The 26,650-nt window shown below is 52.5% G+C and overlaps 13 protein-coding genes across 13 annotated transcripts; 8 read left to right on the forward strand and 5 right to left on the reverse strand.

The window, feature by feature from the left end:
* Positions 1-383: 383 nt before the first annotated feature.
* HETIRDRAFT_439700 (glycoside hydrolase family 81 protein) lies at positions 384-3,609 on the reverse strand (the record flags this gene model as incomplete). The annotated part of the gene is made up of 11 exons (XM_009547219.1): positions 384-1,184; positions 1,252-1,373; positions 1,427-1,587; positions 1,641-1,774; positions 1,833-1,996; positions 2,056-2,134; positions 2,201-2,470; positions 2,528-2,858; positions 2,911-3,085; positions 3,152-3,329; positions 3,392-3,609. 11 exons carry the CDS (start codon positions 3,607-3,609, stop codon positions 467-469), a joined length of 2,550 nt encoding a protein of 849 aa, XP_009545514.1. The 3' UTR covers positions 384-466.
* A 1,333-nt stretch (positions 3,610-4,942) lies between these two features.
* HETIRDRAFT_315835 (uncharacterized protein) lies at positions 4,943-5,557 on the reverse strand (the record flags this gene model as incomplete). Its single annotated transcript, XM_009547220.1, has 3 exons — positions 4,943-5,161; positions 5,207-5,290; positions 5,351-5,557. 3 exons carry the CDS (start codon positions 5,555-5,557, stop codon positions 4,943-4,945), a joined length of 510 nt encoding a protein of 169 aa, XP_009545515.1.
* A 385-nt stretch (positions 5,558-5,942) lies between these two features.
* HETIRDRAFT_383311 (uncharacterized protein) lies at positions 5,943-9,144 on the forward strand (the record flags this gene model as incomplete). Its single annotated transcript, XM_009547221.1, has 5 exons — positions 5,943-6,246; positions 6,301-6,811; positions 6,860-8,409; positions 8,465-8,793; positions 8,857-9,144. 5 exons carry the CDS (start codon positions 5,943-5,945, stop codon positions 8,947-8,949), a joined length of 2,787 nt encoding a protein of 928 aa, XP_009545516.1. The 3' UTR covers positions 8,950-9,144.
* HETIRDRAFT_409133 (uncharacterized protein) lies at positions 7,870-9,859 on the reverse strand. The gene is made up of 6 exons (XM_009547222.1): positions 9,799-9,859; positions 9,633-9,710; positions 9,285-9,539; positions 8,857-9,220; positions 8,465-8,793; positions 7,870-8,409 (listed from the first exon to the last, which is right to left on the reverse strand). The coding sequence occupies exons 1-4, from the start codon at positions 9,826-9,828 to the stop codon at positions 9,194-9,196; spliced, it is 390 nt and encodes a 129-aa protein (XP_009545517.1). The 5' UTR covers positions 9,829-9,859; the 3' UTR covers positions 7,870-8,409; positions 8,465-8,793; positions 8,857-9,193.
* A 1,422-nt stretch (positions 9,860-11,281) lies between these two features.
* On the forward strand, positions 11,282-12,352 carry HETIRDRAFT_315020 (uncharacterized protein; the record flags this gene model as incomplete). The annotated part of the gene is made up of 1 exon (XM_009547223.1): positions 11,282-12,352. The coding sequence occupies one exon, from the start codon at positions 11,282-11,284 to the stop codon at positions 12,350-12,352; it is 1,071 nt and encodes a 356-aa protein (XP_009545518.1).
* Positions 12,353-12,371: 19 nt separating this feature from the next.
* HETIRDRAFT_163642 (uncharacterized protein) lies at positions 12,372-12,580 on the forward strand (the record flags this gene model as incomplete). Its single annotated transcript, XM_009547224.1, has 2 exons — positions 12,372-12,374; positions 12,431-12,580. The coding sequence occupies 2 exons, from the start codon at positions 12,372-12,374 to the stop codon at positions 12,578-12,580; spliced, it is 153 nt and encodes a 50-aa protein (XP_009545519.1).
* Positions 12,581-14,157: 1,577 nt separating this feature from the next.
* On the forward strand, positions 14,158-15,147 carry HETIRDRAFT_474390 (uncharacterized protein). The gene is made up of 3 exons (XM_009547225.1): positions 14,158-14,809; positions 14,861-14,942; positions 15,066-15,147. Exon 1 carries the CDS (start codon positions 14,497-14,499, stop codon positions 14,755-14,757), a length of 261 nt encoding a protein of 86 aa, XP_009545520.1. The 5' UTR covers positions 14,158-14,496; the 3' UTR covers positions 14,758-14,809; positions 14,861-14,942; positions 15,066-15,147.
* On the forward strand, positions 14,861-17,002 carry HETIRDRAFT_107336 (glycoside hydrolase family 18 protein; the record flags this gene model as incomplete). The annotated part of the gene is made up of 14 exons (XM_009547226.1): positions 14,861-14,944; positions 15,005-15,012; positions 15,066-15,147; positions 15,208-15,291; positions 15,349-15,593; positions 15,654-15,743; positions 15,794-15,891; positions 15,947-15,987; positions 16,040-16,059; positions 16,114-16,301; positions 16,374-16,585; positions 16,651-16,671; positions 16,728-16,779; positions 16,857-17,002. 14 exons carry the CDS (start codon positions 14,861-14,863, stop codon positions 17,000-17,002), a joined length of 1,371 nt encoding a protein of 456 aa, XP_009545521.1.
* A 770-nt stretch (positions 17,003-17,772) lies between these two features.
* Positions 17,773-19,230, reverse strand: HETIRDRAFT_433846 (uncharacterized protein). Its single transcript, XM_009547228.1, has 2 exons — positions 18,278-19,230; positions 17,773-18,220 (listed from the first exon to the last, which is right to left on the reverse strand). Exon 1 carries the CDS (start codon positions 18,788-18,790, stop codon positions 18,356-18,358), a length of 435 nt encoding a protein of 144 aa, XP_009545523.1. The 5' UTR covers positions 18,791-19,230; the 3' UTR covers positions 17,773-18,220; positions 18,278-18,355.
* Positions 17,773-20,209, reverse strand: HETIRDRAFT_409136 (uncharacterized protein). Its single transcript, XM_009547227.1, has 2 exons — positions 18,278-20,209; positions 17,773-18,220 (listed from the first exon to the last, which is right to left on the reverse strand). The coding sequence occupies exon 1, from the start codon at positions 20,202-20,204 to the stop codon at positions 19,275-19,277; it is 930 nt and encodes a 309-aa protein (XP_009545522.1). The 5' UTR covers positions 20,205-20,209; the 3' UTR covers positions 17,773-18,220; positions 18,278-19,274.
* A 1,383-nt stretch (positions 20,210-21,592) lies between these two features.
* HETIRDRAFT_119785 (uncharacterized protein) lies at positions 21,593-22,313 on the forward strand (the record flags this gene model as incomplete). Its single annotated transcript, XM_009547229.1, has 2 exons — positions 21,593-21,652; positions 21,819-22,313. 2 exons carry the CDS (start codon positions 21,593-21,595, stop codon positions 22,311-22,313), a joined length of 555 nt encoding a protein of 184 aa, XP_009545524.1.
* A 15-nt stretch (positions 22,314-22,328) lies between these two features.
* Positions 22,329-22,899, forward strand: HETIRDRAFT_107338 (uncharacterized protein; the record flags this gene model as incomplete). Its single annotated transcript, XM_009547230.1, has 2 exons — positions 22,329-22,643; positions 22,696-22,899. The coding sequence occupies 2 exons, from the start codon at positions 22,329-22,331 to the stop codon at positions 22,897-22,899; spliced, it is 519 nt and encodes a 172-aa protein (XP_009545525.1).
* A 2,040-nt stretch (positions 22,900-24,939) lies between these two features.
* Positions 24,940-25,434, forward strand: HETIRDRAFT_54739 (uncharacterized protein; the record flags this gene model as incomplete). The annotated part of the gene is made up of 1 exon (XM_009546361.1): positions 24,940-25,434. A coding segment is annotated over one exon (495 nt), but the record flags the coding sequence as incomplete, so codon positions are not given.
* Between the last annotated feature and the right edge of the window lie 1,216 nt (positions 25,435-26,650).

Raw genomic sequence — 26,650 nt, forward strand, 5'->3', positions numbered from 1 at the left:
GCTAGGACTGGTTACAGGTTTGCTGATGTTGAGCTCGGATTCTCTTATTCTCAGAGGTGTAGAAAGCAATGAGGGACTTATTGACTGACCAGTTTTGTGCCTTAATAGCCAAGAGAACTGCATTTATTTTGTCAAGATGCCGCTGTTGACAGCTTATAGGGGATGGCGAGGGGGTCAAGACAAGAGAGCGCTGCGCTGCGGTCGATGTGACGGCGCATCTAATCTATGCTGATCTCAGCAAAATATAATCTAATCATTATTGATCTATGGAAATCGTTGTCTTATCGTCTTTGATAACGGTCCGATAACGCCACCCTAGCTGATAACTACTTTGATCCGAGCCCCTCACGCGTTCGGCGTTCGGGAGGGGGTCGGTCGAGCCTAAGCTTCATACTGCGTTTTACAAGCGAAAACCATAACGTGTATTAAATGGCTCCTGATAAGGCAGCGATACCTAGTGCGCATATCATGCAGCAGTCAGGATAAACCCAGCACTCGCGGCCTCCGTGACTGCGTTATTAATCAAACCACCATCCGACCCCACTGTCACGTACAGCCGATTAGAAGCAGCACGAATCGAATACACGTTGGTGGCCGTCCCAATTTTTGGGCGGATGATAAAGACCTCCCAGCTGGAGGCCGTTCCGCGAATGGACGCCAGCGTGTAATTCCCTGACTGGTCCGCGGTCACAAACTGACTCGTCGACTTCAACTGCAAGGTTCCTCCGTTCGGCGCGAAGCCAGAGTTGAACACCGCAGCAGACGATCGGGAAGTCGAGGATGCGACGAGGTTGGTGTTGCTCGCGGAAGAGACGACGTATTTTCCGGAAGCGGCAGCTTGAATAGTGAAATTGCCCAACGGATTCGCGTAGGCTGAGGAGCAGATCGCTCCCCCGGATGGGTTTGGACGGGTCGACAGGAAGTAGAGCTGATTCGTGAACGTGTTGCCGGTGCCCCAACTTGTGAGAGATGAAGATAACTGGGCGGCGGTCTTCAGGTCATACTGGGAGTATGCGAGGTAGATCACGCTTTTCCAGTCGTCGCTGATCGTCGGATCGGCGATTTCGTCGGATGCGTACTGATACACGTTCTCCACCCAGGCCGCATCGTACATATTTTCGTTGACTGGAGTAACCGGGAGCATTTGGATGGCTGCAATCTCGACCTTCTGAGAACCCCAGAACCTGGCGCAGAACTCGTCAGGCATAGTTCATCGCCGGGGGACATAGACTGGAAACAGTCGCGACTCACAACCAAGCACCTGATTGCCAATCCTGGACGTTGCCAATGGTCACTAAACTGCGAATATCCGGGTCCGGGTAAGGCTGATCGCGGCCTGTAGAATTGGCCTCAGGGTACATGTGCCAGTACGTCTGAAGTTCATTATGATCAGTTGATTGACCATGAACATTCGACGAAGACTAACTTGAGCTGCGTGCTGCTCGGATGCGAGAAGCAAGCGAGCGTAGTTTTTGATATCGGTATCCCCGATGACAATAGCCCATAGCATTGCACCATAGTATGCATTAACGGCTTCTCCCACTGATTCCTGGTCGCGCGATCCGGCACCATTCGCGATGCCCGACGCTGTGAGCGCCATGAGATGGAAGCCATGACATACATATGCATTGGCAGCTTACCCCAAGAGTGGCCAGCGAACCAATCTCGGTGACGAGTGACGGGGAAATAAGGATCGGCGTTCGTGGGATTGATAATATCTCGAAGGAACCAATTGACATAGGTCTGATGTTGGCTCAACCAATTGTTATCATATCTGTATGGGTTTCGTTAGCCATCAGTATGACGTAGCCGCGAAATAAAAAGGGGCATACTTCGCAATCACCGCAGCACCTGTCAGAAAATATCCATAATGGAAATGGTGGTCGTTGTAATACCCGTTGCCGAAATCAACGTTCACGTTGTTATAACCTGCAGCATCAATGATACCACCCCATCCAGTTTCATAGGCGGGTAAGGTAGTTGAAGACGATAAAAACTGGTCATCACATCAGTCCGGACCGAAAATATATGACAGTCTCAGGCCCCAGCACTCACCCAGTATTCATAACTGGTTTCTAAGTAAGCAAGGACCGTGGGTATGAGGTCACTGCGACCGACCTCATCCGCGATCAAACTTGTCGTGGCAAGGCTTATTGTGAGCGATCTTCGGACAGAGCGACATTGTCTTGGATGCACTTACGCAAGTCGAGCCTTTGCAGCAATAGAACCACCCCAGTAATAAAAGTCTCCCGGCACGGGGGCGTCACCTAGATTTGCTATTTCATACTCCAAGCCTTGAATAATCGCCGCAGTACAAGAGCTATCCGGAGCTCTAGGTGCAGCAAAATCCATGGTCGGCAAGGCATATTCCAAATTCCAGATATTACCGAGAGCAGGGTACATGTACCCTTTCGTCGTGAGGTAATTCAGAGAGTCCGTCGACGGGAAGTTGGGTGACTGCATCGTGATCCTGAGGAGATGCTTTATCCATCGAGAATGACGTATTCGTGACCCTGAACAGACTTACCGATGATGAGGCCAAGTGAGCATCAGAAGGTCATCTGCGTTCCCAACTACGGTCCAGGTGAAACGCAGAACAGCAGTCGGGTCGCTAGAAGAAAACGAATAGTCTGTCTCAACAGCTGTCGCATAGTTTGCAACGTATTGATCTAGCAATGCCTCGTGCGACGCTTGATCTAGCTTTGCCACCCGTAGAACGCCTGTGAACGGTCTAGACGCCACAATTGTTCCTACACCATTGGAATTGGTGGCGTTGAAGGTGATGGGTCCAGAGAGCGAATAGATCAAATATGCCCCGACGTTATTGGACACCAGAAACTTTGTTCCAGAGACCATAGCTGTGATACGTTAGTGTCGGCATGTGCAGCCGTGGTCTCGCAGACGACGTACCACGGCTATTACTAGAAACTGACGTGTTACCGAGAGATGTGACAAACCCTGCCCCACTGAGAAAGCGGGGAGTCGCACTATTGAAAACGAATGTCAAATATGGCGAGCCCGGGACCATGTAGGCTGTCAATGTGCTTGATCCTGTGAAGTACTGCAGCGTGACCGATTGGGAATCCTATCAACAAACAAGAGGCCATCAGGACAGGATCATGCAGAGGTCAAGGAGTAAGGTCTGATTTACCCACGACAATGCTTTGTGGTCTTGCATGTTGCCCGAGTGCTCGACAAAGCCCACAGACCAATCTGTCTGAGTAGGCTGCTTGATCGACGTCCCATCAAATTGTCGGTCCGTCGAAATTCCAAACTGGATGCTATCGGCGGAAAGGCTGGATTCAAATGGAAAGGGTCCTGCACACATGCTACGTGACAGAATAAAAGGGACGTTAATAGACGAAGTCAAATTCGCCACATTAAAACCTACGCATCGCCTGCGCCTGCGCCATAGCCGGCCCACCAGCTGTTAGTAGGGAAGGGTGGCGAATGCCCTTGGAAAAAAGAGGTCGGAGGTTGGTCGTTGGCTACTGATCCACCTGCAGGGGCAGGCGCATCTATGGCGATGGGACCGAAGACGTTCGCATCCACACCGCCGACGAAGGCAGCGACAAGAGAAGAAAAAGCGAGAAACCTGGAAGAACGCATGACTCGAACCATCCACGAGCAGTGCACCACATAATGAAGGTAAGCTGGAGCTCTTTATAGACCTCGACTTCCATATTTTCATTCGCGATTCGAGATAAATGGCGCCCTATAGGGCTTGAAGCTCTATCTCCACAAGACTGAGAGTGCGATCGCGATCACGTTTGCCTAGATGAGGAGGTTCTGGGAGCAAAAGTGCCTGAAGTCAACTTTCCACAGGCTTCCAGAATACACAATCAAACGCGATCCGAGGTACTTACGATAGGCTGTTTCGCCAAGGATGTCATTTCAAGACCACTGGCAACCTTCCAGTTCAGATCCCCGCGGCTGATCATCCTCAATGAAGAGCTGTTTGACCCCCCAGAAATGAAAGCACCGTCGGGGGATAGGTACCTGCCGAATATAAGGCGAAAGAGAAGAGGGTGTAAGTTTAGTCTCAGATAGAATGAGGTTCTGTACACACCATGCATAGCTTCTGCAGTCCTGGAAGGGGATGCAAAAACTGCTTCGACTCGGGAACATCTATTGACGTCTCAGGTACGAATATGTCCGCGGGACCACAATATCTACTGCATCGATTGGACGGTGGTCACCGTATGGTCAGTTGGATCCTCGAGTGATCAACGTCAAGACAGACTGCACTGCAGTCCAACTGTGCAATCTGCAGAAGACTTCATTCGGACGTATCACCTGAGAAGGAAGGGTATCGTACGAGTCTTAGTATGACGCCTCTTCGCTTTCGAGACTAACCGCTGTGGTCACTTTGGAGGTGCTAAACAAGCAATGAGAGTTGTTGCAGGGTTCGTGAAGGGTGAACATAACGTCCTGCTCGAGCCGTTCATCACCGCGGCATCGAATAATAATAGCTTTCAACTTATAGGGACATCAAGGGACATCAATGCGTAGACAGGGCGGAAACACACCCAAAGAGAGATAACATAATAATCTCAGGGGAATTTTGCTGCGAATAGAGCGAAGCGAGCACTGGCTTATAACCGATGGCTATCTCCGCATCCAGCCCCTAGACATCCATAGAGCAGGGGGCAGAAGTCGCCACAACTTTGAGACGATACCCCCATAGAGTTGAACAGAGGGCCAAACCCAAATCATCAGGACGAAGGGATGAAAGCCAGACCGACAGAAGGGAAGCCTCGCGGCTAAAAACAGCAGGGCGAGCTAATCGACGTCCTGCCACATTCCAAGCTGTCAGAACAAACTGCTCATAAGGGAAAGTAATATGCGCGCTCACATTCGGCGACGATCATCACATGCCCCTCATATGCACGATCAAGTACATCACTATATCCAAAAGGTGCCGAAGTAGGAAATATGAGCTTCAGAGTGTATCGTCACGGCTTCTTGCACTGCGTGCAGCGGCGGGCGGTCGGAGCAGCTCACTTAGGAGCCCTGCTACTTGCTTCTTCGCTTCTTCTTTCTCTCGCTGTGTGACTTTGAACTCGGCGTCTCTGCGGTTGACAATTTGGGCTTCATCAGAAAGCAATAAGAGCAGCTTCATGGAGTGTATGATGGAAAGAAGTGAATTCGCCGCTCGGATCTATGCACATTATCTGGTCATTCCATGTCTAGAAAATGAGGCGACTGGATATGTGCGTACCATCGATTCTGCGCGAAATTGAGCCTGGAACGCTTCTTGCGCTATCCTGAACTTATCCTTGTCTCCGATCTACGCGCGAGTGCATGCCCTTCAGTGTTTGCCACCCTCATCTTCACGTGTGTAACTCACTGAGGCCAAGTTTACCAGGTCTACCATACCGTCGGCGAGCGTTTCTATTTCCACGTCAACTTTTTTGTTCCATTCCTCCTCGATGTTGTCCAGGTATTCATTGGAGGTCTGGTCAACAAATGGCTGTGACGGGGCCAGACGAGAGCGGAGGTTGGCTGTGGGGAGTGCGGAGGGACGTGGAACATCCGTCTGGGTAATGTCCGCCATTTTGAGAGCTCAATATGTCGACCAGTAATGCGTCTTTAATCAAAGATCCTATGGTATAATTGTGTGCATCAATAGCTCTGACCAGATTGAACGTCAACAGCGTTAGGGACAGCAGGGGACTGACTGATACAGCGTGACTCGAATGACATTGTATTGTCACGTTATGTCACGTTGCCGAGGCTGCCGAAGGAAACGGAAGTGACGACTGCTCATCGGAGCACTTTCCAAGTTCGATCCTCCAAGTCGCCGCCATAACTCCTCACTCTCCGTCTTTTCGGATTCGGCGGTTGTCAAAATCTTATGAATTTCTAGGTTATCTGCACCTGAGAAATACTCCTTCGCGCCGCGGACAGCTCCCACAGTCGGTAGCGCACACATCAGCACCATGTCTTCGGTCTTCTTCCGCTCGCTGTCCTCGCAGAAGACTGTGACTTACGGCTTGAATGCGTCTCGTAGACAGACGGAGGTACTGAGATATACGCATAGACACTTTACAACCATCCTTTCGCCTCACCCCGCTCGTCTGCGACCGCGTTATGCCTCATCTGCTGCTGCATTCCGGCATGCCAATGCTCGCGCGCTCTCATACACTGCCATCCCCAAATTTGTTCTCCGGGCATTCAGGGTGCCCATCGCAGGTGCCACAGTAGGCGCCGGGGGCTTTACATACGCCAATTACAAGTATGAAGGTAAGCAAATCTCGTGCGTGTTCCCATGCGTTAGCTATAGCCATCGCTTGCCAGAATTCAGGAAGAAGTCAGAAGGATGGATTAACTCCGTCAAGGATACCGCCACCGACGCTTTCGACACGGCATCAGACGGACTCAGGGCGGTGTCGGATCGTGTGTCCGAAGTCAAACTGCCCAAGTTCGAGACACCTCAATTTATTAAAGATTTATTCGCGTCGAAAGGAGAGCATGACCACCAAGAGGGATCGCATCATAAGGGAGGAGAGTCCTCACATGGCGGGCGACCAGATGGCGAAGACGCTGCAATCGCAGCGCTCGTGGCGGCGACGATGTCCTCGCCGTCGGATTCTACGGTCACGATCGAGGACACGGACGACTTCGTTTCAGACTCGCGGCAGAACGGGCTCATGCATCTGACCAAAAAGTTGATTGAAATCCGGAGCATGCTGCTGAGCATTGACCAGAGCGACGCGCTCAAGCTGCCGAGCATCGTGGTTATTGGCAGCCAAAGTTCAGGCAAGAGCTCGGTATTGGAGGCTATAGTTGGGCACGAGTTCCTCCCGAAGTGAGTCTCCCAGAATATTTCGATTATATATATTCTTATGTACCTCAGGGGGAATAATATGGTCACCCGCCGTCCTATCGAGTTGACACTCATCCACACCCCTGCAACAAACGGTTCCCAGGCAGTGGAATACGGTGAATTCCCTGCGCTCGGACTCGGCAAAGTCACAGACTTCGCACAGATTCAAAAGACCCTGACTGACCTCAACCTCGCTGTCCCCTCTTCTGAGGCAGTCTCGAACGAGCCGATAGACCTCCGCATATACAGCCCGTACGTCCCAGACTTGACCCTTATCGACCTCCCCGGATACGTGCAGATCGCGTCCCTGGACCAGCCCGAGTCTTTGAAAGAGAAGATCGCATCGCTCTGTGAAAGATATATCCGCGAGCCGAACATAATCCTCGCGGTTTGTGCCGCCGATGTCGATCTCGCCAACTCGCCCGCTCTCCGCGCGAGCCGGAAGGTTGACCCACTGGGTCTGCGCACCATTGGCGTCGTGACAAAAATGGACCTCGTCCCTGCGGATCAAGGTGCAGTCATCCTGTCCGGCAACAGGTACCCTCTGCATCTGGGCTATGTTGGCGTGGTGTGCAAGCCGTCAGGCAAGAAGGGTCGCCGTGAGACAACGAACGCAGTTACCCGCCGCGGGGACGACTTTTTCCGCGCCCACAAGGAACAGTTCTACGGTTCCTCGTCTCTCATGGTGGGTACCGACACTCTCCGAAAACGCCTCATGGACGTTCTCGAGTCCTCGATGGCCTCCTCTTTGCACGGCATCACGAATGCAGTGCAGTTGGAGCTCGAGGAGGCACAGTACCAGTTCAAGGTCCAGTATAACGACCGCCGCATCTCACCCGAGTCGTACGTTGCGGAGACGGTCGATGCGCTCAAGGCGCGGTTCAAGGAATTTACGCTGCAGTTCCGCAAGCCCGCCGTGCGCGCGAAGCTGAAGGGCATGTTGGACGATCGCGTGATGGACGTGCTGGAACAGCTGTACTGGAACGACAAGCGTGTCGGCGAGTTCACGGTCCTGGGCGCGGACACAAAGGTCAAGCCCGAGAACGTGGAGCCATACTGGAGATACAAGCTCGAAGCGGCCTCGTCACTGCTGACCAAGTCGGGTGTCGGGCGCGACGCGACGCTACTGGTGGCTGACGGTCTGCGGGCGCTAATCGACAGCATTGCAGCGGGCGAGCCGTTCACGTACCATCCGCAAGCGGCAGAGCGACTAGTGCAGTTCGCGCACATGATTCTGCGAGATCGGATACCGCTCACGGCGGACCAAGTAGAGAACTGCATCAAACCGTACAAATACGAGGTGGAGGTGGACCAGCGTGAGTGGGAGAACGGACGGAAGGATGCGGTAGACCTGTTCGAACGGGAGGTGGGGATGTGCGAGGGGAAGCTCAAGGAGCTACGAAAGAAGGTCGGCGGGAGCAGGCGCCTGAACAACCTGATGACGTATGTGCGGGACCTGCAAGAGAAGGACAAGGAGAGGAAAAAGAAGCGCCTCATAATGGCTGCGGCAGGCGACGAAGAGGACATTTCGCCCGTCGAGGAAGAATCCTACAAATACCCTCCAGGCCAGATCCTCGATGGTATGTCATGCATTCCGTCCGCGAGCGTGTCCTAGGTTTGATCCACGTTTGACAGCTCGGCACGCGACCCTGTACACTGATCGCCTGAGCATCCTCAAACTCCGCCTCGCCGCCCTCAAATCCAAACGGTGTCGTGCAGGCCCAGAGACTGACCTCCTCTGCCCAGAAGCCTTCTTGAACGTTGTCGCCGACAAGCTGGCGTACACGTCATCAATGTTCATTAACATCGAACTACTCGACCAGTTCTTCTATCAGTTCCCTCGGGAGGTCGACTCGAGACTGCTCTACAATCTCGACCGGAAAGAGATCGTAGATTTTGCGCGAGAAAACCCTGTGGTGCGGAAACATCTGGACTTGCAGGAGCGAAAGGACAAGCTCGAGGAGGTGCGTCACTCTTCCCGACGAGCTGGACGTCTTTCGTTGTTACTGACATTGGCGCGTGAATAGGTCATGAAACAGCTGAACAGCTTATCAACACTTCGCACTGACGCGCAGCCCACCCCTCGTCGTCCACGAGGACTGTTTGGTGGCATGTTCTGATTGTTTTTGTTTTCGACTTTTTTGACTTTCTCACACTTGGGTGGATTTTCTTACACGTTGTACATGTTCTTATATTCGGTGTTGTCGTTAATGTTACCCCACCTCTAAGCTTGGCGGATCGTAGGGACTACGGATGATCAGGACAAAGGTATACTTTTACGGCATAATACAAATAGAAATGCTGGTGTAGACCGTACAGATAGGGAGTGCGGTGAAAAATAGGTGCGGGTGTGTACAACTGGATCTATAGCTTGGCCTTCGTCTTCGCAGCCTGTACGTAGCGCCCCGACGAATCAGCGACCTACACGTCGCGCGGAATCAAGTGAGCGATGTACCTTGAGCACGCCGTCGAGCTTCGTCGCAAGCATCATGTTCCCCTTGGTCTTGAGCTTGCCCGTGAGGAACGCCTTCTGGCCGTCGAGCTTGCCCTCGGCGAGCGCGGCGAAGGTATCGTCGGACAGGAGGAGGGTCACGTCGGGCTTGGGCTTCGCCTCGCCCTGATACACCGTGCCCGCCTTCTTCATGTCGATCGTCCAGACGCCCTCGGCGCCCGCGGCGTTCTTGACTCGCAGCTCGAAGATGCCGTTCGTCTGTCATAGGTGAGCGACGGTGGGGTATTGAGCGCGCGCGTACGATTGGGCGGAGGAGGGGTGAGAGAGGGGTGGGGAAGGGGGAGGACAGACCTTGCGAATGAGCGCCTTTTTCTCTTCTTCTGAGTAGGCCTCGAAGACCTGCGCGAGGCCCGCGAGGATATCTGAGGTCTGTCGATCCACGAAACGCACGCCGGAGGTTCAGCCGCTCTTGATCAGTCTCGAGCGCTCCTATCTGAATAGGACGGTGCGCGCTTACCTTGAACCCGTCAACTTTGATGTCAGACATGGCGAGACGACGTGTTTACGGAAGGGTGACGAGTGTGGGGGTACGGGGTGTGGGGAGGATGCAGAAGCACTAAGTCCGAGACGCTTGGGGTGCGATGGATAAAATAGGTGCTGCATTGGCGCGCAGGTCTTTCATGTGATATCCTGGTCCACTAGGCCCCTCATCGCATCCGTATAATATCAGTGACCTAACGGTGATTTTCCGAACGGGGGCTATAGAGTATATTGCACGGAACAACGGAACATGTGGTACGATGTGCGATGGCGCGTGCCAAAGGTCGAACGCAATGGACGGGCCTGCTGCAGCCTGTTTCGCAAGCAGACAATGACGTCACATTTGAGTTTAGGCTGTCCGTGCTAAATCTGAATATACTGCTGCTGGTCAAACAAGATTTATGCTACCGGCGGACAACCTGCAAACGGCATCTATTCTCAAACGTGCATAGCGTCATACTGTGGCTCTCGATCGGACGAAGTTTGGATCTACATCAAACACAACCTGCTTCTGCCCTCCAGGTGCATGGGCGCGAAAGCGCGCCGTGGCCCTTCGACTGCCCCAAACGCATGGAGAACCCTATGAAACAAATGCACACTGAGCGATGCTGGTAGATCAGCAACACGAAAAGTGTCAACTTTATGCGGAGGTCGTGAAAAGCGACGCTATTGCAGACAATGTTGAGCCGAAGGCACACAGAATGCGTAAAATTCAGATGGGGATTGGACATGCCTAGGAGCGCAGAATGGAAGACCACAGCATAGGCCTCCATCTACGGTTGCGGCGGCATGAACGTCCAAGGCTGTCGGGCCAGCGAAGCATCATCGTTCTTGTAAACCATGAAGGCAATGACAAATTTACCAATACACGACAAGGTGAAGACGAAGATGAAAAGTAACGAACTGGATGCAAGCGATGCGCTTTTAAGCATCCCATACGCCTCTGTGCGCCCCTGCGCATGTACTCATACATAGAGGCCGCGTCATGGGGCGAAGTACAGTCCAGTTCTCCGCAGGTCGCAGAGCTCTAAATCAGGTCCTTGACCTGCAAGACAGAGGCTTCGCCCCCATTCGAAGCGAAGCTGGTCAGGCGGAGGACGTCACATTGCTTAGATTGCGGCTGGGCCCACCGTCGCGGAGCAGGTTTGCTGCTACCGCCATAGGATGCAAGGGTAGAGCGTGATGCGCAGATCCAAGCCAGCCAAGCAGTGCGCAGGAAACGTGTGCTGCGTGAGCGAGACAAGCGCAGGAGAGTCGCCGCGACAACGTGCGCGCCACCTGGCCAAGAAAGGCAGCCGGGTTGATTTGTCCATCAGGCGCTTTCTCCAGCCCCTTTCCGTCTTCAACTCAACAGACGCTTCCCATCCTCTCTCACTGCCATCCTCTATCTCTGCTCCCACCCTCGACGCCTCCTCTGACGACCCATCCCGAGGACCCCCACCCGCTCGCGCACACCACCTATGAAGTATATCGAGATTCCAGAGCTATCTCGCCTCGCGCAAGCCCTATCGCATGAGGGCCCCGAATGCTCCGTTCACACCCGCATAGAGGCCTACAGCTGCAAGAACATCAAGCGCGACAAGAAACTCTTCAAGTCCCTCGAGCACGCGTATAACGACGAGGTCTCCAACTCCCCCCCGGTCCCCTCCTTCATCGCCCTCGACCGCGAGGCCGAGATGACCCCCTTCGGCCCCATCGACAAGCACGCCTCCCGCAAGACCCTCTACCTCCTCATAGCCACCCTCAACATCGCCTTCCCCGACCACGAGTTCTCAGACGTCAAACCTGCTCACTTCAACAAGGAAGAGAGCGGCGCCGGCGTCCTCAATGCTCTCAGCACCACCCTCGTCGCCCCGCACCATGCGGGCATGCGGGCTCCGCGGACATACTCAGCCTACCCGCCCACCTCGTCCGAGTTCTTCCCTTCATCCCTCCCCACCTCCTCTTCCCCTCCCCAGTTCCTCCCGAGCCCTTTCGCCCCCCCGCAGATCGTCACCGGCACGCACCCGTCCCTCTATCGCATACTCGACGACGTTATTGGCCTCCCCGAGTGCGAAGTCTTCTCCTACGTCCCCGATATCGAGTCCGACCCGCACGCCAACGACTACTCCGACGACGAAGACGACATCGCGAGCGTCGGCGACTCGGACACGTCGTCGGACGAACCCGAGGAGACGTTTGCGTTTGACGACTACGACGTCGATGAGGCTGCTCGGCACCGCCCTGCGCACGGTTTGGGCGACCGCGCGCGGATCTCGAGCGACGACGACGTGCTGGGCCATGTACACGGGCGGCGCCACGGCGCGCTGCTGTGGAGCTCGCACTGGTTCTTCTTGAACCGCAAGCTCAAACGAATATTATTCGTGTCTGTGTGGGCGCGGACGCGCGGTCTCATGCACTACAGGGACGAGATGGAGGAGGAATATGGGAACGTGGAGAAGGTTGCGACGATCGGCGGCGAGCGCTTCTTGGGCTGGGAAGGCGCAATAGGCTTGGGGGCCCGCGCGATGGGGCTCAGTGCTTCTGTTTGATCACGATTGTCAATTATCAATGGTTCGTTCATGATTGTATATGTTTTTTGAATCTGTCCACTGACCTGGACATTATAGATGTTGGGCTTATCTTACCATCCATTCTCGGTCGAACATACCCTGTCCTTACTGCTGCTTTCTCCTCCCCACCGGCTTAATCGAACCTGTATCTATAGGTGTGGTGTTCCCCGTCTTGTCTACTTACCTTATTCCCCCCTGCGAAAGTAATGGACTGGGTGTCGTCTTTATCTGCCATCCTTTCTATCCTCCGTATTTTGAGCGTGGTGCCGCACTCCCTCCGCTGATTCTCTGTATTTGGCTATGGCGCAATGGATTATGCATATTTTAGCAACAGGGCTTGAGCATAGCGCCGTGGAGTCAATGTATAGCAGGATTGTTTGTAAACCGACCGATTGAGCCAGGTGGTGGTACATAGACAAGTGCCTTTCCTGCGCCGCGAGATCCGAGCTGCACAGGGCATCGGAAGAACAGGTCCGGACGCGCGGTTGGGTGGAAAATTCCCAACCAAAAGCCAGCCCTTGAGAGGAGGGCGAATGCTAGAGCAAAGATGGGTAAGTATCCAATTAGTGCACCAAGCCCTCGAATATAACAGTGCACCTGCAGAACCTTTGGTTTGTTTTCGGTCAAAATAAGAGGCTCAAAGAGTACAAGGGCTTTGTACTCGCCAGAAGCATGGTCTGTCCTCGCCTGCCAGGCCTCGCTCTATCTCCAGGGCGGGGAGAATGCAGCTGTCATACTGCACAAGTTATCCGATTTTTGGTGCAGGGGGAAGATGTGGGAGGATGTGGAAAGTAGAGGAGACGAGTCCGGACGAGTCATGGTAGGTCATGGTGCGCGGCGCGGCGCGTGCGGGACCTGTCAGAATACGTACTGGCTCGTGCATAGCACCCGCTTGTGGGTCAAGGCAGCCCTTATTTCGGGAGATTCAGCGTCGGACGAGGTGAGGCTGGCTGAATCTCAGTAGATTTCGCCGCGGAGCAGAGCAGTGGCAGAGCAGAGATGATTTTTTTTCGCAGAAATTCGGGCGGATCGATTCGTTCGCACGGTCGGTCCGTCGCGTGCGCGAGGAGATCTCGCGATCTCGGAGGGAGAGGCGGGCAGGTCATGTGATCGCGATGATATCACGCTGCGGCCAGTATGTAGAGGCGTGCTCTGTTCCTCCGTCTCTGGTATGTTGGGGACCACACGGTCGAGCAGGAAGCGAGGATATAACTGACAGTTCAATGGCTGAAAAGCCGTTTTCGGAAGCTTGAAGCTACAGAGTTTCAGACCAAGGACGTGACACTTGCGGCATCAGTGAGTTCGGCAGAATCCGAAATCCCCTGAGAGAGTGCGCATCCGGGCATGCTTCTCTGTTGGTGCTGCACTCCACCCATGGCGCAAGGCCGAGCAGCTCTTCTGCGTGAGGTACCAGAATAGCCCTCATAGGTCTCACCGACACAAGCTTCACGACTCCCCTTGGTCAGAGCACGTGCCGGAAGGCTTCATTTTCTCAAATCTCAGGCCTCTGGCCATCATACTACCATTTTATCTGGCAATGCACGCTGTTGACAGGCCCGGGGTAATGCACGTCTGTTTCTCCAAGGCTGGAGGTGAGTCGTCAACCCGAAACGGTTGGTTGATAATGCACAGCAAGTCCGTTGAATCGAAGGCAGGGTGCTTGCTTAAGTTCAACATTCTCGTGCTATATGGAGCCTGGACGCTTACTCGTAGGCGAGAGTTTGATGGAGGCTCGCAAACTTTTGCGCGGTGGATCGCTGATACTTGTTCTGCTTATTTGGGAATGACATCACTCGAACCCGAACATAAACTAGATGCGGGTCAGCGCGTGCACCCATGGCATGCGACTCCTTCCCGAACTGCTTCTGTTCTTGATCTGTGCAGCTACGCTAATCTTGTGTCTTATCGAATGATATGCATCGTTAGAAACTGTCTGCACATGCATCGCTTGCTTCGGCTACAGTTGGCATACCTCAATGTCGTCCCCTGTTCAAAAGCCATCCTGATGCGCCACTTTTATCTCACAACCTTTCAACATTTAGATCGTCTCGGCGCGACATAAATTAAGGGCTGCTACATCCATCTGACTCTCCCTGATTATCGAGCTAGGGTCCTCAAGCAGAATGTTCCATTCTCAGAGTAGGCCGAGGGTACGCCGGCATCATACTGATTCGAGACTGTGTTGCGTACCACCCGGCGACTCGAAATTGATCCCTGACCTTCTCCGCGAGCGGTATCTAGGGAGAGCAGCTGATGCAGTGACGGCCCATCGCAGCTGCACACTGGACATACTCGTCTACCTCAGGGCCAACACACCTTGTCTGCTTCGATCGGCAATGCACCTCAATCTTGCTTCATCATTCTGCTGCACGCGCATCCCATAGGCTAATAAAGGCGTTGTCGGCGTTGGCGCATGCTGAGGGCATATAAAGCCAGGTAGGCACTGCGAGTCTGGCCCAGTGTGCTCGCTCTCAACCAGCTTCCAAGATGTTCGTTCGGTTGACTTCGTTCCTTGTACTTCTCACATCTGCATCTTTGTCCTTTGGCTTCGACAATTCTCGCAACGATAATGTAAGCTTCTTGATATCTTTTTGTTCTTCAATACACATCATTCACACGTTCACTTGTTAGGTCGCCGTGTATGACTTCACATGCTGTCACCGCCAGTTCACCAGTTGACCGTTCGCTTCAGGTACTGGGGGCAGAACTCCTATGGCGCTACCCATACCAGTGACACCGCTAACTGGCAGCAGAAGCTGGCGTTTTACTGCCAGGTAGGTCACCTGCACGCCTCGCGATAACAATCTTAGAACACGTTGGCTCACCCGAACCAGGACGACAGCATCGACGCCTTCCCTATCGCATTTTTGAACGTGGCTTTCAGCACCGGTAACCTCCCATCGATAGACCTTGCCAATGTGAGTGTGCTCGGCTGCTGCTCTGCCTGCTGGTCTGACCGTGTGTGACCGATGAAGATATGCAACGTCAACGACGACCCCGTCTTTGCCGGGACCAACCTTCCCAACTGCTCTTTCCTCGCCTCAGACATTACCACGTGTCAGTCGAAGGGCAAGATCGTGACCATCAGCATTGGAGGTGCGACGGGAGCCGTCAGCTTCACGTCCCAGAGCCAAGCTCAAGGTTTCGCCGACACGATTTGGAACACGTTCCTTGGCGGTTCCAGCTCGACCAGACCCTTTGGTAGTGCCGTCCTGGATGGGTTCGTACCCTCCCTCGCCCCAGATTCCCAAAAGGTCTAATGTCATGGGTATTGTTGAAGTGTTGACCTCGACCTCGAAGGAGGCTCTTCATCCTTCTGGCCTGATTTTATCACTCAGATCAGGTCACATGCTAGCGGTGCCAGCAAGCAGTACGTGCTTCTATGGTCTTCATACGGCGTTTCCAACACAACCTGTTCAGGTACTATGTCACCGGTGCCCCGCAATGTCCCTTCCCTGATGCGTACATGGGATCGATCATCAACGCTGTCGGCTTCGATGCTGTCTACGTTCAGTTCTGTACGCAGAGATCTCGTTGCGGCCCTTTTCACTTTTTGATATCGATATATACCAGACAACAACTACTGCGGCCTCGGGAACTTCAACAATCCGAATGTAAGCAGCGCCACGTCTCACTAACGACAAACCTAATCATGCTCTTCGTCAGGACTGGAATTTCGACCAATGGTACAGAGTCATCCTAGCTAGTGCGTCGTGCGCCCACTGAAGAGCCTTCTCTAGGGATACGTGGGCAAAGACCGTCTCCCCGAACCCGAACGTGAAAGTTTATATCGGCGCACCGGCCTCGAGCACAGCCGCAGGCTCCGGATACGTTGACGTCGGCACGCTCGGAAGCATCGCACAGGCCACCCGGAACCAATACTCCTCTTTCGGCGGCGTGATGCTTTGGGACGCCTCGCAAGCCTATGGTTCGTCATCCCATATCTTGTTCTGCTCGGAAGGAAGCGTGCTTATCATCGACGGGTCTTGACTGTTGATAGAGAATGGCCGGTACGATGCTGCGATCAAGCAGGCGCTTGCTAGCGGAGGTTCTGGTGGCTCGACTACGACCTCGACGACAAGTACAACTATGACTACAACGTCCAAGCCGGCAACGACTTCGACTTCGACTTCTTCTGCTCCTTCGACGACGACCACTGCACCCTCGAGCGGGAGCTGTGGCGTCGTCGCCGCTTGGCAGAGAAACATTGCTGTAATTACCTTCTCTGCTCCTTGTTCGGCTACGTTTCTGACTCGATTGGTCTTGTGAAGTATCAGGGTGGAGACCAAGTGACCTACAAGTGAGTACCATCGATCCACGCGGAGGGCTTCTGCGACGATGCTCAACGACCTCCAGCGGCCATCTATGGACCGCCAAGTGGTGGAGCTACGGCGACGTCCCCGGAGGTAAGCTCTCTTTCGCGCACATCCACGGCACGTCCGATGGGCTCGTGACTTCGTGGCAGCTCACGCTTCGTCCGCAGGCACAGCCGGAGACTGGACGGACGACGGCCCCTGCGCGTCTGTCAAAGTCGCCAAAACGAACTACAGGACCGCGGTCGCCCACGCGTCCATCCCCACCACCGCGCAGACCGGCCCTGCGCCTGTCCCCACCATCGTCGTCACCTGATCGATGCACCCCAAGCAGAGCCCGAGCCCGCCCAAAGGCGCGGGCGGAGCGGCCGTTTTGCGCTTTCGGTGGATTAGATCCCCATTCCTTCCTATGTATTATTATTTCTCGAGGTCCTGTGGGCCTGGGCTATGTATTTTATCATTAAGCGCCACTGCTACGATCTTATCTGATAAGATAGACATCGATCGCATGTCGGAACCTGACGGAACTTTATGCAGTTCACACTTCGGTCGATGGAGTGTAGTCTTCTAGAATTGCGCGCGCTTGAGGATCGTTTGAGGAAGGGAGAAGCAGGGGGCGCACACGCCGGCAGCAAAGGGTGCAGGTGAGAAGCGTGCCGGTGCATCGTGCACGATCGCAAAGATCATCTTCCAGACGCCGACATTGGTCGCAGCTGCACAACATTGGAAAGCGCCAGTCCCAGTATATACCGGTAGCGCCTAGGCCCGCCAAGAGCGGAAGCAATATGGTCCTTGAGGAGCAGTGGGCCGTACAAAAATGGGAACTCGCAGACGCCCCGAGTGTGATTGGCACCCACCTGGCAACTTAGTGAGGGGTGTACGATCTTGTGCCATTGGCGGTGGCATGTATGCAGCTTGGAACTCCAGAAAGTCGACGTACCGAAACGGGCGTGTTCTATCGTGTCTTCTGATCGCGATCTCTTATGAACTGTCGTCTGCTCGTTGTGTAACTAAATTCAAAACGAGCGCGGCCGTGGGCGTTCCGAGCGAGCAATGACTAGCTAGCTGCATTTGGCGGTACTTTGCAAGCGACGAGTGATATATTATATTAAGTGGTACAGTAGTATACATCGTGCAGGGAATGTTAACAGAACAGTTGAGCGAGAACGACAGGACAGCAGCACTAGGAACCGTGAACCACAAAACGAGAGGAATCTGGCGGATGACCGAGACAGCGACAAGTACATGGATGGGAGGTATATATGCGACCGGACAGTTCCAGTCAAGACTGGTGGATGCGAGGAGAAAATCAAAAGCTAGACTCGACCATGATGAGCGGGGGAAATGGATGGCTTCGGGTCTTCGCACGGACGACAGCGGTGCAGCGTCCATGCGGGGGTCCTGAAGCCGGCAGTAGATCGAAGTTCACGGGCGGAGAATCATGCGTAAAACATGCGGTTCACAAGCATAGGATACGATCTAGCGCCGGTGGATCGTGCTGGTACGTGTCACAAAAAGGGAGGGACTTGTGAGGCTAAGAGTAGGCGTGAGAACGTTTCGTAGGATAGATCTAGGGCGGACTTTGGCTCACTTGAGAATGAAAGCGGAAAGGAACGAGAATGCGTGTGCTTGCCCAGGGCTCAAGCTCCAAAGCGACGGATATAGCATGTCACAGCAGCTCTTTCACGCTCTCCAGCAGCACCTTCGGCTTGAGCAGCAACGTGCTCTCCAGCATATCATCCCTCGCATCGGCGTTGCTCGCCCCCTTGACCTCTCGTCCCTTCCACGCATCCCCAGCCCCGTTCACACTCGCCTGAGGCCGCTTCTTCACCAACGACAAGCCAAACTCGACCGAACACAGCACCCTCGACCGCTCATTACCATGCCCAGCATACACGTTCTCCATCAGCGCGGGATCGAACATACGCCGCCACGGTTCCCGGTCTTCAGCGCTCTCCTTCTCTTTTTCCTTCCATTGCGCGGTCGCCAGCCCATCCACCCCGACCTCGTTCCCGACGCTCCGGCTCCGGACATTCCGGCCTGGCTCGGGCGCGCTCTCGACTAGCACCTCGAACCAGGCGCTCCCGACCCCCTCCCTGATCATCCTGGAGAGCGTCTCAGCGCGGTCTGCGACATGTGTCACCTGATCGCCGAAGCGCGCGCGCAGCGGCTCGCGATGGATCCCGCGCTCGTCCGTGCACCCCGAGAGGGCCAGTATGGCCAGGAGGCCGCGGATGTTGCTCGATATGTGCGATGACGTCGCGGTCGAGAGTGAATAGGCAGACGAGTTGGAGTGCGTGCGACTGTGGGGTGGGGGAAGGGCATATATTTGGGAGGCTGGCGTGTTGTTAAGGGTTGACTGGGGCGTTGGGTAGGGCGGCGGGAAGAGGGGAGACGTGGGGGCAGATGAGGAGCTGGAGCTGGAGTATGCAGGCACTTTGACGGTGGGATAGGCAGGGGCAGGTTCGCGAGGGTAAGTTGACAAAACCGTGCGCGCGTGAGTATGGGTGAGGGCACGCCAGCGTGATGTCGTGGGTTGGGGTTCTGCGGAGAATATGAGAGACTGCGATTGCGGTGAGCGGTGTTCATCACATACCGACGAGTTGCATTTCGCGGAAGACTTCGTTCAGGAACTTGCTGATCTCTGGGGGAAGCCCGAAGCAAAAAGAGTCTAGGATCTGTTTACAACACCACGTTTCCCAAGCTTGAACGGCCAGCTGGACGACCGTCGGATCGCCGTTGTGATCGCACTCCCGCAACAATTCCAGCATGCCCTCGCCGATCGAGTTGCGGACGATATCGAAATCCGACTCCTTCGACAGATCGCCCTTCTGCCGATCTAGAGGGAACTCCTCGCTGACGACAGCAGCGAGCTGCACGATCTCCGTGTTGAGATCTTGCACGGCTTGAAGGATCTGGGCGCCGGTGTAGTCGTCCGTTTTGTTCAGGAAGGATTTGAGCGTCGCGAGCTCCTCATTGTGGGTCTCGAGGGTGCGCATGGAGGCAGAGACGTCAGCGTAGGAAGCGCGGAGTTGTTGCATCTCGGAGAAACGCGTGCGGCGCGCGTTGCGAGCCTGTTCGAGCTCGCTCTCCATGCGGTTGTTCTGGGAGAGCAGGTGGGAGTTGGAGGACCTCTGGAATTGGAGCTCGTCTTTGGTCGAGGACAGGTCGGACTGGAGGTCCACGAGCTGGTGGTGCAACGTGTGCACCTGGGTCTTAAGGTCCTCGAGTTCCTTTTTGTGGCGCCCCTCGTCTTCGTCCGTTCGAGCCTCGCCACGACCGTTGGGGTCCCATCTGTGGCGGTTCTGGTTGTAAGTGGCGGGGTGGTCGTCCATGACGGGTATCCGATCATGGCGCTGCCCCTGGGGCTGGGGGCTGGCGGGGAAGTACGTGTTTGTGGTGGGGAGCTCGTAGGTGTCGTCGTCGTAGGTGTCGTAGTCGGACGCAGAGTCCTCGAGGTCGTTGTAGATGCGGATCGAGGGGAGATAGTGGGAAATCAGGCTCCAAAAAGAGTTCATTGTCGAATTTGTCGTGTAGGACGGCCTCAGGAGAGTCAGACCGGCGGCGGGCCGCGGGGCATGGACTAGGGCGTGAGCGATAGAGCGCGGGGTAATACAGTAGTGAGCGATACGAGCAGGCGAGGGGTTGACGCAATCTGGGGGAGGGCGGACGTGTGTCAGCTATCAAGGAGATAAATCAGAAAATCGGGGACATGGGAGACGTTCGCAGCTAGCGCAGACAGCCCCAGACAGCCCTGCGCGTCCTCGCTGCCTCGCACACACAACGTGTTTGCGCCTTCCGCGTGGGAACAGCACCTCCGCACCCCACGCTCCCCTTCCTGTCCAGCCGTCCTCCAGTGCTCCACCAGCACCGAACACAGAGCACAAGCCGTCCTGTGCATACTCCAGCACCAGCCGCCATGGCACCGGTAGGCCTCTCGCATCGACGTCTGCCCTCATCGTTCCAGATCAAACGCTCGACGGCCTTATGTTTCTTCGCAGGCTGATAGAGCCATCATGGATAGAGGTGATCTCGACATTGTGCCGCTGAGACAACGCCATTTCTTAAATAGTCTCGCTGTACCGCATTCTGTCCACAAACTCCCAGTTGAATTACTCGATTACATTCTCATCGAGTGCGCCGTACAACCACCGGGTACTGATCCCAAAAAAACTCATTGGTCGCGTCCCTACTCTCCAGATTGGATCAGCATCACTCACGTCTGCCGTCGGTGGCGCCAGATTGCCCTCAACTGCCCTTGTCTCTAGACACATATCACCGCGAATCTCGCTCGAGTCCAAAGCCAATGATTGTTGAGATCAGCGCAACCTACATAATCAACGGTATTTTCCAAAAGCATCTGTCCACCAATCCTTTGCGGCTGAGAGAGCTCTATCTGGGGTATGGGGTCGATGACAACGACGAGGAGAGAATTTACGAGAGCACGCAACATCTTGCCACGATCCTGTCAACCCTGGCACCATTCCTCGAAACCCTTGTTCTCGAGTTTAATTGGATTTGCTTGGAAGAAGATCTGTGTGCTGAATACACACCTCAGTTACACTGACTATTGCTTCGTAATTGTGGATTTGTGCCACCCACTTCATCCCTCTTGTTCAACCTCCGTGATCTCAGTCTAGAAAATGTGGAAGGCTTTCATGATATATATAAGGTGCTCCAATGGACTCCTTTGCTAGAAGCCCTCTACATGTGCCATTTCCACAAAATGAAAGAACCAAATGACAGTGTCATTTGGCTTTCACATCTCTCTCACTTCTACTTTTATCCAAACTTGCTTGCTGCTGCCACATGCTTATTTGAATTGTTGGAAATTCCTCCTATAGCTCATCTTAAAATATCTCTTAGTGATGACACAGAACAAGAACCCCAAGATAAATAGTCTTGTATGGTTGATATAATTGGTGGCCACCTTTGGTCCAATGTCAGAGAGACTTCTGCCCCATTGGTATAGCTAGATTTGAACATTATATACCACCCTTGGACAATCAAATGCCAACGGAAAACCCATTAACGCTTTACTAGTAGCCTGGGAAAATAGGAAAGCACCTCTCAGAACAGTCACAACCCCGACCCGAACTAAAACTGCACTACCCCCGATTGATATCCTCAAGGGAAACACACCAGTTGACATCCCTAAAGAAGACATCAAAGAGGAAGTCATCCCGACAGGAGTATTAACCCCTGTAGATAAAGAAGACCCAGAACCCACACCAGGACTGAGTAACCCGAGATGCCCAGACCCAAACCCGGATCCAACACCAAGTACAGAAGCAACAAACATGAATGACAAAATGTCATCAAATAAAAGAAACAAACCAAAAGACTTTGATGGAACCAGGTCCAAATACCGAGAATGGATCTACGAGTGCCATATGGACATCCTGGCCAACCCAATCAAGTACACAACAGACATGGACAAAATCTGGATGGTACTATTGTACATGAGGGAAGGAACGGCCTCACTGTTCGCCCAAAAATACTATTTCAACAGGGAACTCCAAGAGTACAAGGCAATGGAGACCAAGCTGACATGGGGAACATTCAAAGAATTCCTAAAGGAATTAGCTGCCACATTCAAAGATGAAAGTCTAGAACAGAAGGCATAACAAAAACTGTTTACCATGAGGATGGGAAAACGCTCAGCAGATGAATTCATCACAGACTATCTCATGACTGCCGGAGACAGTGGATTTGACCTAGAATCCACTGTTGACTACTTCCACCAAGCCATACACCTGGAAATCCTCAAACAAATCTATAGACTAACAGAAATGCCGACTACAATGAATGACTGGGTAAAATACACCCAAAGATTTGACAACCAGTGGAGAGAGCTCCAGAGCATAAAAAGCTCTGTCCCCACCATGATGCCCCGTCGCAACAACCCCTTCCGCTACGACTCTTCCAATGCTCCTGCCTCCATGAATAATTCAATTGTACCCATGGCTATAGATGCTGTCCACACTCCCCTCACTGATGATGAACAAGCTAGGCTATGAGCTGAGGGTGGGTGTTTTTATTGCCAACAAAAAGGACATATGGCAAACCAATGCCCTGCTAGGGCTTTGTCTAGGGTATATGAAGAGGGAATTGGATATGTTCAACCAGGTGGTGGGAAAGTGGGGTACCACCTGGCTCAAGCTAGCAGAGCATTGGCTAGCCGAGGAGGAAGCTATGGCAGAGCACTCCTAGCAAGAGCTCAGATTAGTGGCGAGACAGCAACTCTGGGTGGAAGTGGGGGTGTAGTGATGACTAACCCATTCCGGTGATGAGCATGCACCCGCGCTAGGGTCCGAGGGAGGTATTCGGGAAGCTTTGGGGAGATACCGAACAGCACTCGACAAGTACCGAAGACGCCGACTTTTACCGAACACGATCGGTCCCTACCCGACCGACGACAAGCCACCGAAGGACGTTCGGCAGCACTTGGGTCAGTTTGCCCACACTTCACGTACTTACCATGACCGCATAGGAGTGTTACGATAAGTGTTTACGAGATCGGAGCCAGTATTCCGTATCAGCCGATGTCCTCCATGAGTCGGTCGGTCCTTATCGCTTATCTTCCTGACTTCCGCATGGTCGGTCAAACGCGATCTTGCACCATTGCTTGGCCACCCTGGTCGTACGATACCTCTTCTTTATTTTTCATTGGCTCTCCAACGCCTGTTCCTGCTACCTACGCTCGGGTGACGGATCCCGAACGTTCGGGATTTCGACATCACTGATTACCTTTTACCTTATCACCTTCAGAACCCATATGGACATCTCACCTACCTTCTTATCTTCTCTGATCGCTGGGGCTTGGCGCCCATTCGACATCTACTCTCATTTCGGGTTCGATATTTTACTTAGGGGCGCTGTTTACTATAAAAACCTACATACAACTCTGGAATAAACCAGCTTTCGCACCCCACAGTTCAGAGCTCATTCGCACTCATCTCAACCATCGAAATCGTCTTCATCGACTCCCAAAAACTTGTCATCCTCGTCGTTCGGCCTCATTCGCGTTCGTACTCGTCTCTTCACTCGTACCCCCATCCTCCCTTGTCTATTGTCAGAGTCCCGTTGTCGCGCTCGCACATTGTTAGGCATCAAATAGTGATGGTAGAATGGAGGGCAGAATATCTGACTAGAAGAAAGAAAAGAGAAACAACCTGGAAGGGACAGGACATTTAATTCCGATTTTCTACATATTTTTCGAGTATTTTACCACTTAAACTTGATTTCCTATCCCTTTTCATACTTATAATTCGCTTTTGGGACAGATTCCAGAGCCTAGGGTCTATTTCAGAAAGGGCTAGACCATGGCAAGACAATAAGGAATGGAAAGAAAGCAGTGGAATCTGGTAGAATAGAAGGGAGCTTTAGTGGAAGGATGGAGAATGTTTAGGAAAGGGGGAAGGTCTAGGGCATTCCAAGCTGAAAGGAGGGGAAGGTTCTGAGCAATTCTGAAGGAAGCTGAAGGAATATTCTACCACATTCTGAGCCTTTCTTTTACTTTCCTTTCTGTTCGTCTGCTTTCCTCCTAATTCTTTTTATTTCTACAGCATTCTTTGTGACTCACAATGACTCTACTCAGCCTGTATATACTAGGAAGGAGATTCCCACTTGAAATAGTATATAAGAAGGCTGATTGTCCTGCTTCAGGCAGAGACCATCTCTCCCTCTTACTTTTACTCAGTCAGTCAGTGCCAGTCAATAAGTTCTTTGAGTGATATCAGTTGGAGATAAGCTGCAAGACTTGTAGGGATACTAGACGAACTAGTAGCTCGCCTTCAATCTGTGTAGCACCTCAGCAACTTGAATCACAAAGTTCTTAAGCCTCTCCTCATTATTCTCAACATTTACGGAGTATTGTCTTTGTTAGTGGTCCGGCACCACTTCAGAAATTCGCTAAATAGCTCAAGATATTCTCATCGTTGCCTATAACTGTGAGCAACATCTGTGTACCGTGCCAACACCAGAAGGTATCATCTAGAACAGCAATCAAACGAACACTAGGTACATCCGGAAAAACAGGAAACCCCGATCGTATCTAGGGGAGAAACCATTCCTCTCCGCGACATAATTGGAGCCCACCGCGAGGGGGGTATTGTTGCCGACATTCTAGGCTATATACCTTCACATCGTTGAGGTATTTTCACACAGAAACTATTATTTTATCGAATATTCTTTGGTCACTAGTCAGTCATCAATACATTCATCATGTCTCAAGGCTTGCAACCTCCCACAATGGGTGGTGGTCATAACATCACTACAGCACCTACCAACCCCATCATCAATACCGCAGAATCCATTCTTACCCTACCTCTTGTTGGAAACAAGAAAGCACCGAAGAAGTTCACTGGAGATTACAGAGAAGTCTCAAGGTTTATCAGACACTTTGAAAGGTTGTGCCAACAACATGACATCACTTCAGACCAAGACAAGTGCGAGACTATTAGACTCTACTGCTCTATAAGTGTTGTTGAGTTCATTGAAGGATTGAAGTCATTTATTGATGGACAGTGGGATGCATTGAAGAAGGATCTAGAGAAGTACTATGATGCTGCTCTCTATACTCAGCGTTTCAAGAAGAAGGATCTTACAGAGTTTGTGAAGAAGACCAAGTACAAGCGTATGGGAGACCTAGCAGCATGGTGGAGATATGCTAGAGATTATATCAAGATTGGTGGATGGTTAAAAGGAAAAGGTAAGATTACTGAAGATGAATTGAATACTTACTTCTGGGCAGGTATTGGACGTGGTCTGCGGTCTAGGATTGAAGCAAGACTGCTTGCATCTCAGCCCACTAGGGATAACTCTAAACCCTATCTTATGAAGGAGGTATCAGATATTGCGGAAAAAATTCTGCAGAGAGAAAAATTCGACGAGTATGTGGAATCGGATGACAGTGATGAATTTGGAACAGATTGGTCTGGCGATTCAGAATCTTCAACAGAAGAGAGCACAGATGAGGATATCAGGGTAGTCGAGGCAAGGAAAGCCAAAGCAGAGAGGAAGAAGAAGGAAAGTAGGAAGAAGGTTAGATATGAGAGGGAGCATCAAAGTCGCATGAAGGAACCAAGAAGTGGGGAAGAGCGCAGACCAAAAAGAAGAGGTACACCACCTCCTTCTGCTGCGAAACTAAGACAGAGTGAACAACAGGACGAGATTGAAGAACTCATCAAGCAAATGAGCAAGATGAATATCAATGATCCAACCTATGGCTTAGTCTATTATAGGGCATTAAAGCTTGATCCAACAGTTGCAGCAGTCGTGCGGGCTCCTAGATTAGATACACCTCCACCATCAATCTTGCCAGATCGTAGGGCTCCTGCTAGAGAAGCACCACCCCATATGACGTCAGGAATTTCTCAGCCAAATTTCCCACCTGCTAGACCACCAATCTCTGAAATGATTTGCTTTGGCTGTGGTGAAAAGGGCCATGGAATTTCAAACTGTGCTAAAGTTGCAGAACTAATCAAGGATGGAATGCTTGCTAGGGATAATGGAGGAAGACTTACTCATGGAAATGGAGCAAGAATCCAAAGATTCAATGGGGAATTCATTATTCAAGCTGCTGAACGTGAAAGGAATCGATCAACTAGAAGTAATCTGATCACCATTGATGGAGGTTCAAGCACACCCAATCATCATTCCTATCACACAGCAAGGTTCACTTCAGATCTGGATTCAGAATCTGATTCAGACGCAGGTTCAGAGGATGAAATCTATATGGTACAGCAGACAGAAGGCAGCTTATGGGATGTATATCCAGTCGAAAGGACAGAGAAGACTCTGCACAAGAAAAGAAAAATGGAGTTTGACGGAGTATACCCACCACCCAGAAATAAATCTCAAGCTAAAGAGAAACAGAAAGAAAAGGAAGAAATTCCTAGGCCGATCGAAGTAACTAGAATTCCTGGAGAAAAGGTTGGTCATCCTCAGAGATGGAAAGGTA

Source organism: Heterobasidion irregulare (assembly GCF_000320585.1).
Source record: "Heterobasidion irregulare TC 32-1 unplaced genomic scaffold scaffold_04, whole genome shotgun sequence".
NCBI lineage: Eukaryota > Fungi > Basidiomycota > Agaricomycetes > Russulales > Bondarzewiaceae > Heterobasidion > Heterobasidion irregulare.

What these genes read in the sequence shown, in the direction of transcription:
- HETIRDRAFT_409136 (XM_009547227.1), bottom strand. Translation starts at nt 20,204, where the DNA reads ATGAACTCTTTTTGGAGCCTGATTTCCCACTATCTCCCCTCGATCCGC.
- HETIRDRAFT_433846 (XM_009547228.1), bottom strand. Translation starts at nt 18,790, where the DNA reads ATGATCAGGGAGGGGGTCGGGAGCGCCTGGTTCGAGGTGCTAGTCGAG.
- HETIRDRAFT_474390 (XM_009547225.1), top strand. Translation starts at nt 14,497, where the DNA reads ATGTTCCATTCTCAGAGTAGGCCGAGGGTACGCCGGCATCATACTGAT.
- HETIRDRAFT_409133 (XM_009547222.1), bottom strand. Translation starts at nt 9,828, where the DNA reads ATGTCTGACATCAAAGTTGACGGGTTCAAG. An exon ending in AAAAGGCGCTCATTCGCAAG is followed by an intron (nt 9,540 to 9,632) that starts GTCTGTCCTCCC and finishes CACCTATGACAG; the next exon opens with ACGAACGGCATCTTCGAGCT. An exon ending in AGCTCGACGGCGTGCTCAAG is followed by an intron (nt 9,221 to 9,284) that starts GTACATCGCTCA and finishes CGCTACGTACAG; the next exon opens with GCTGCGAAGACGAAGGCCAA.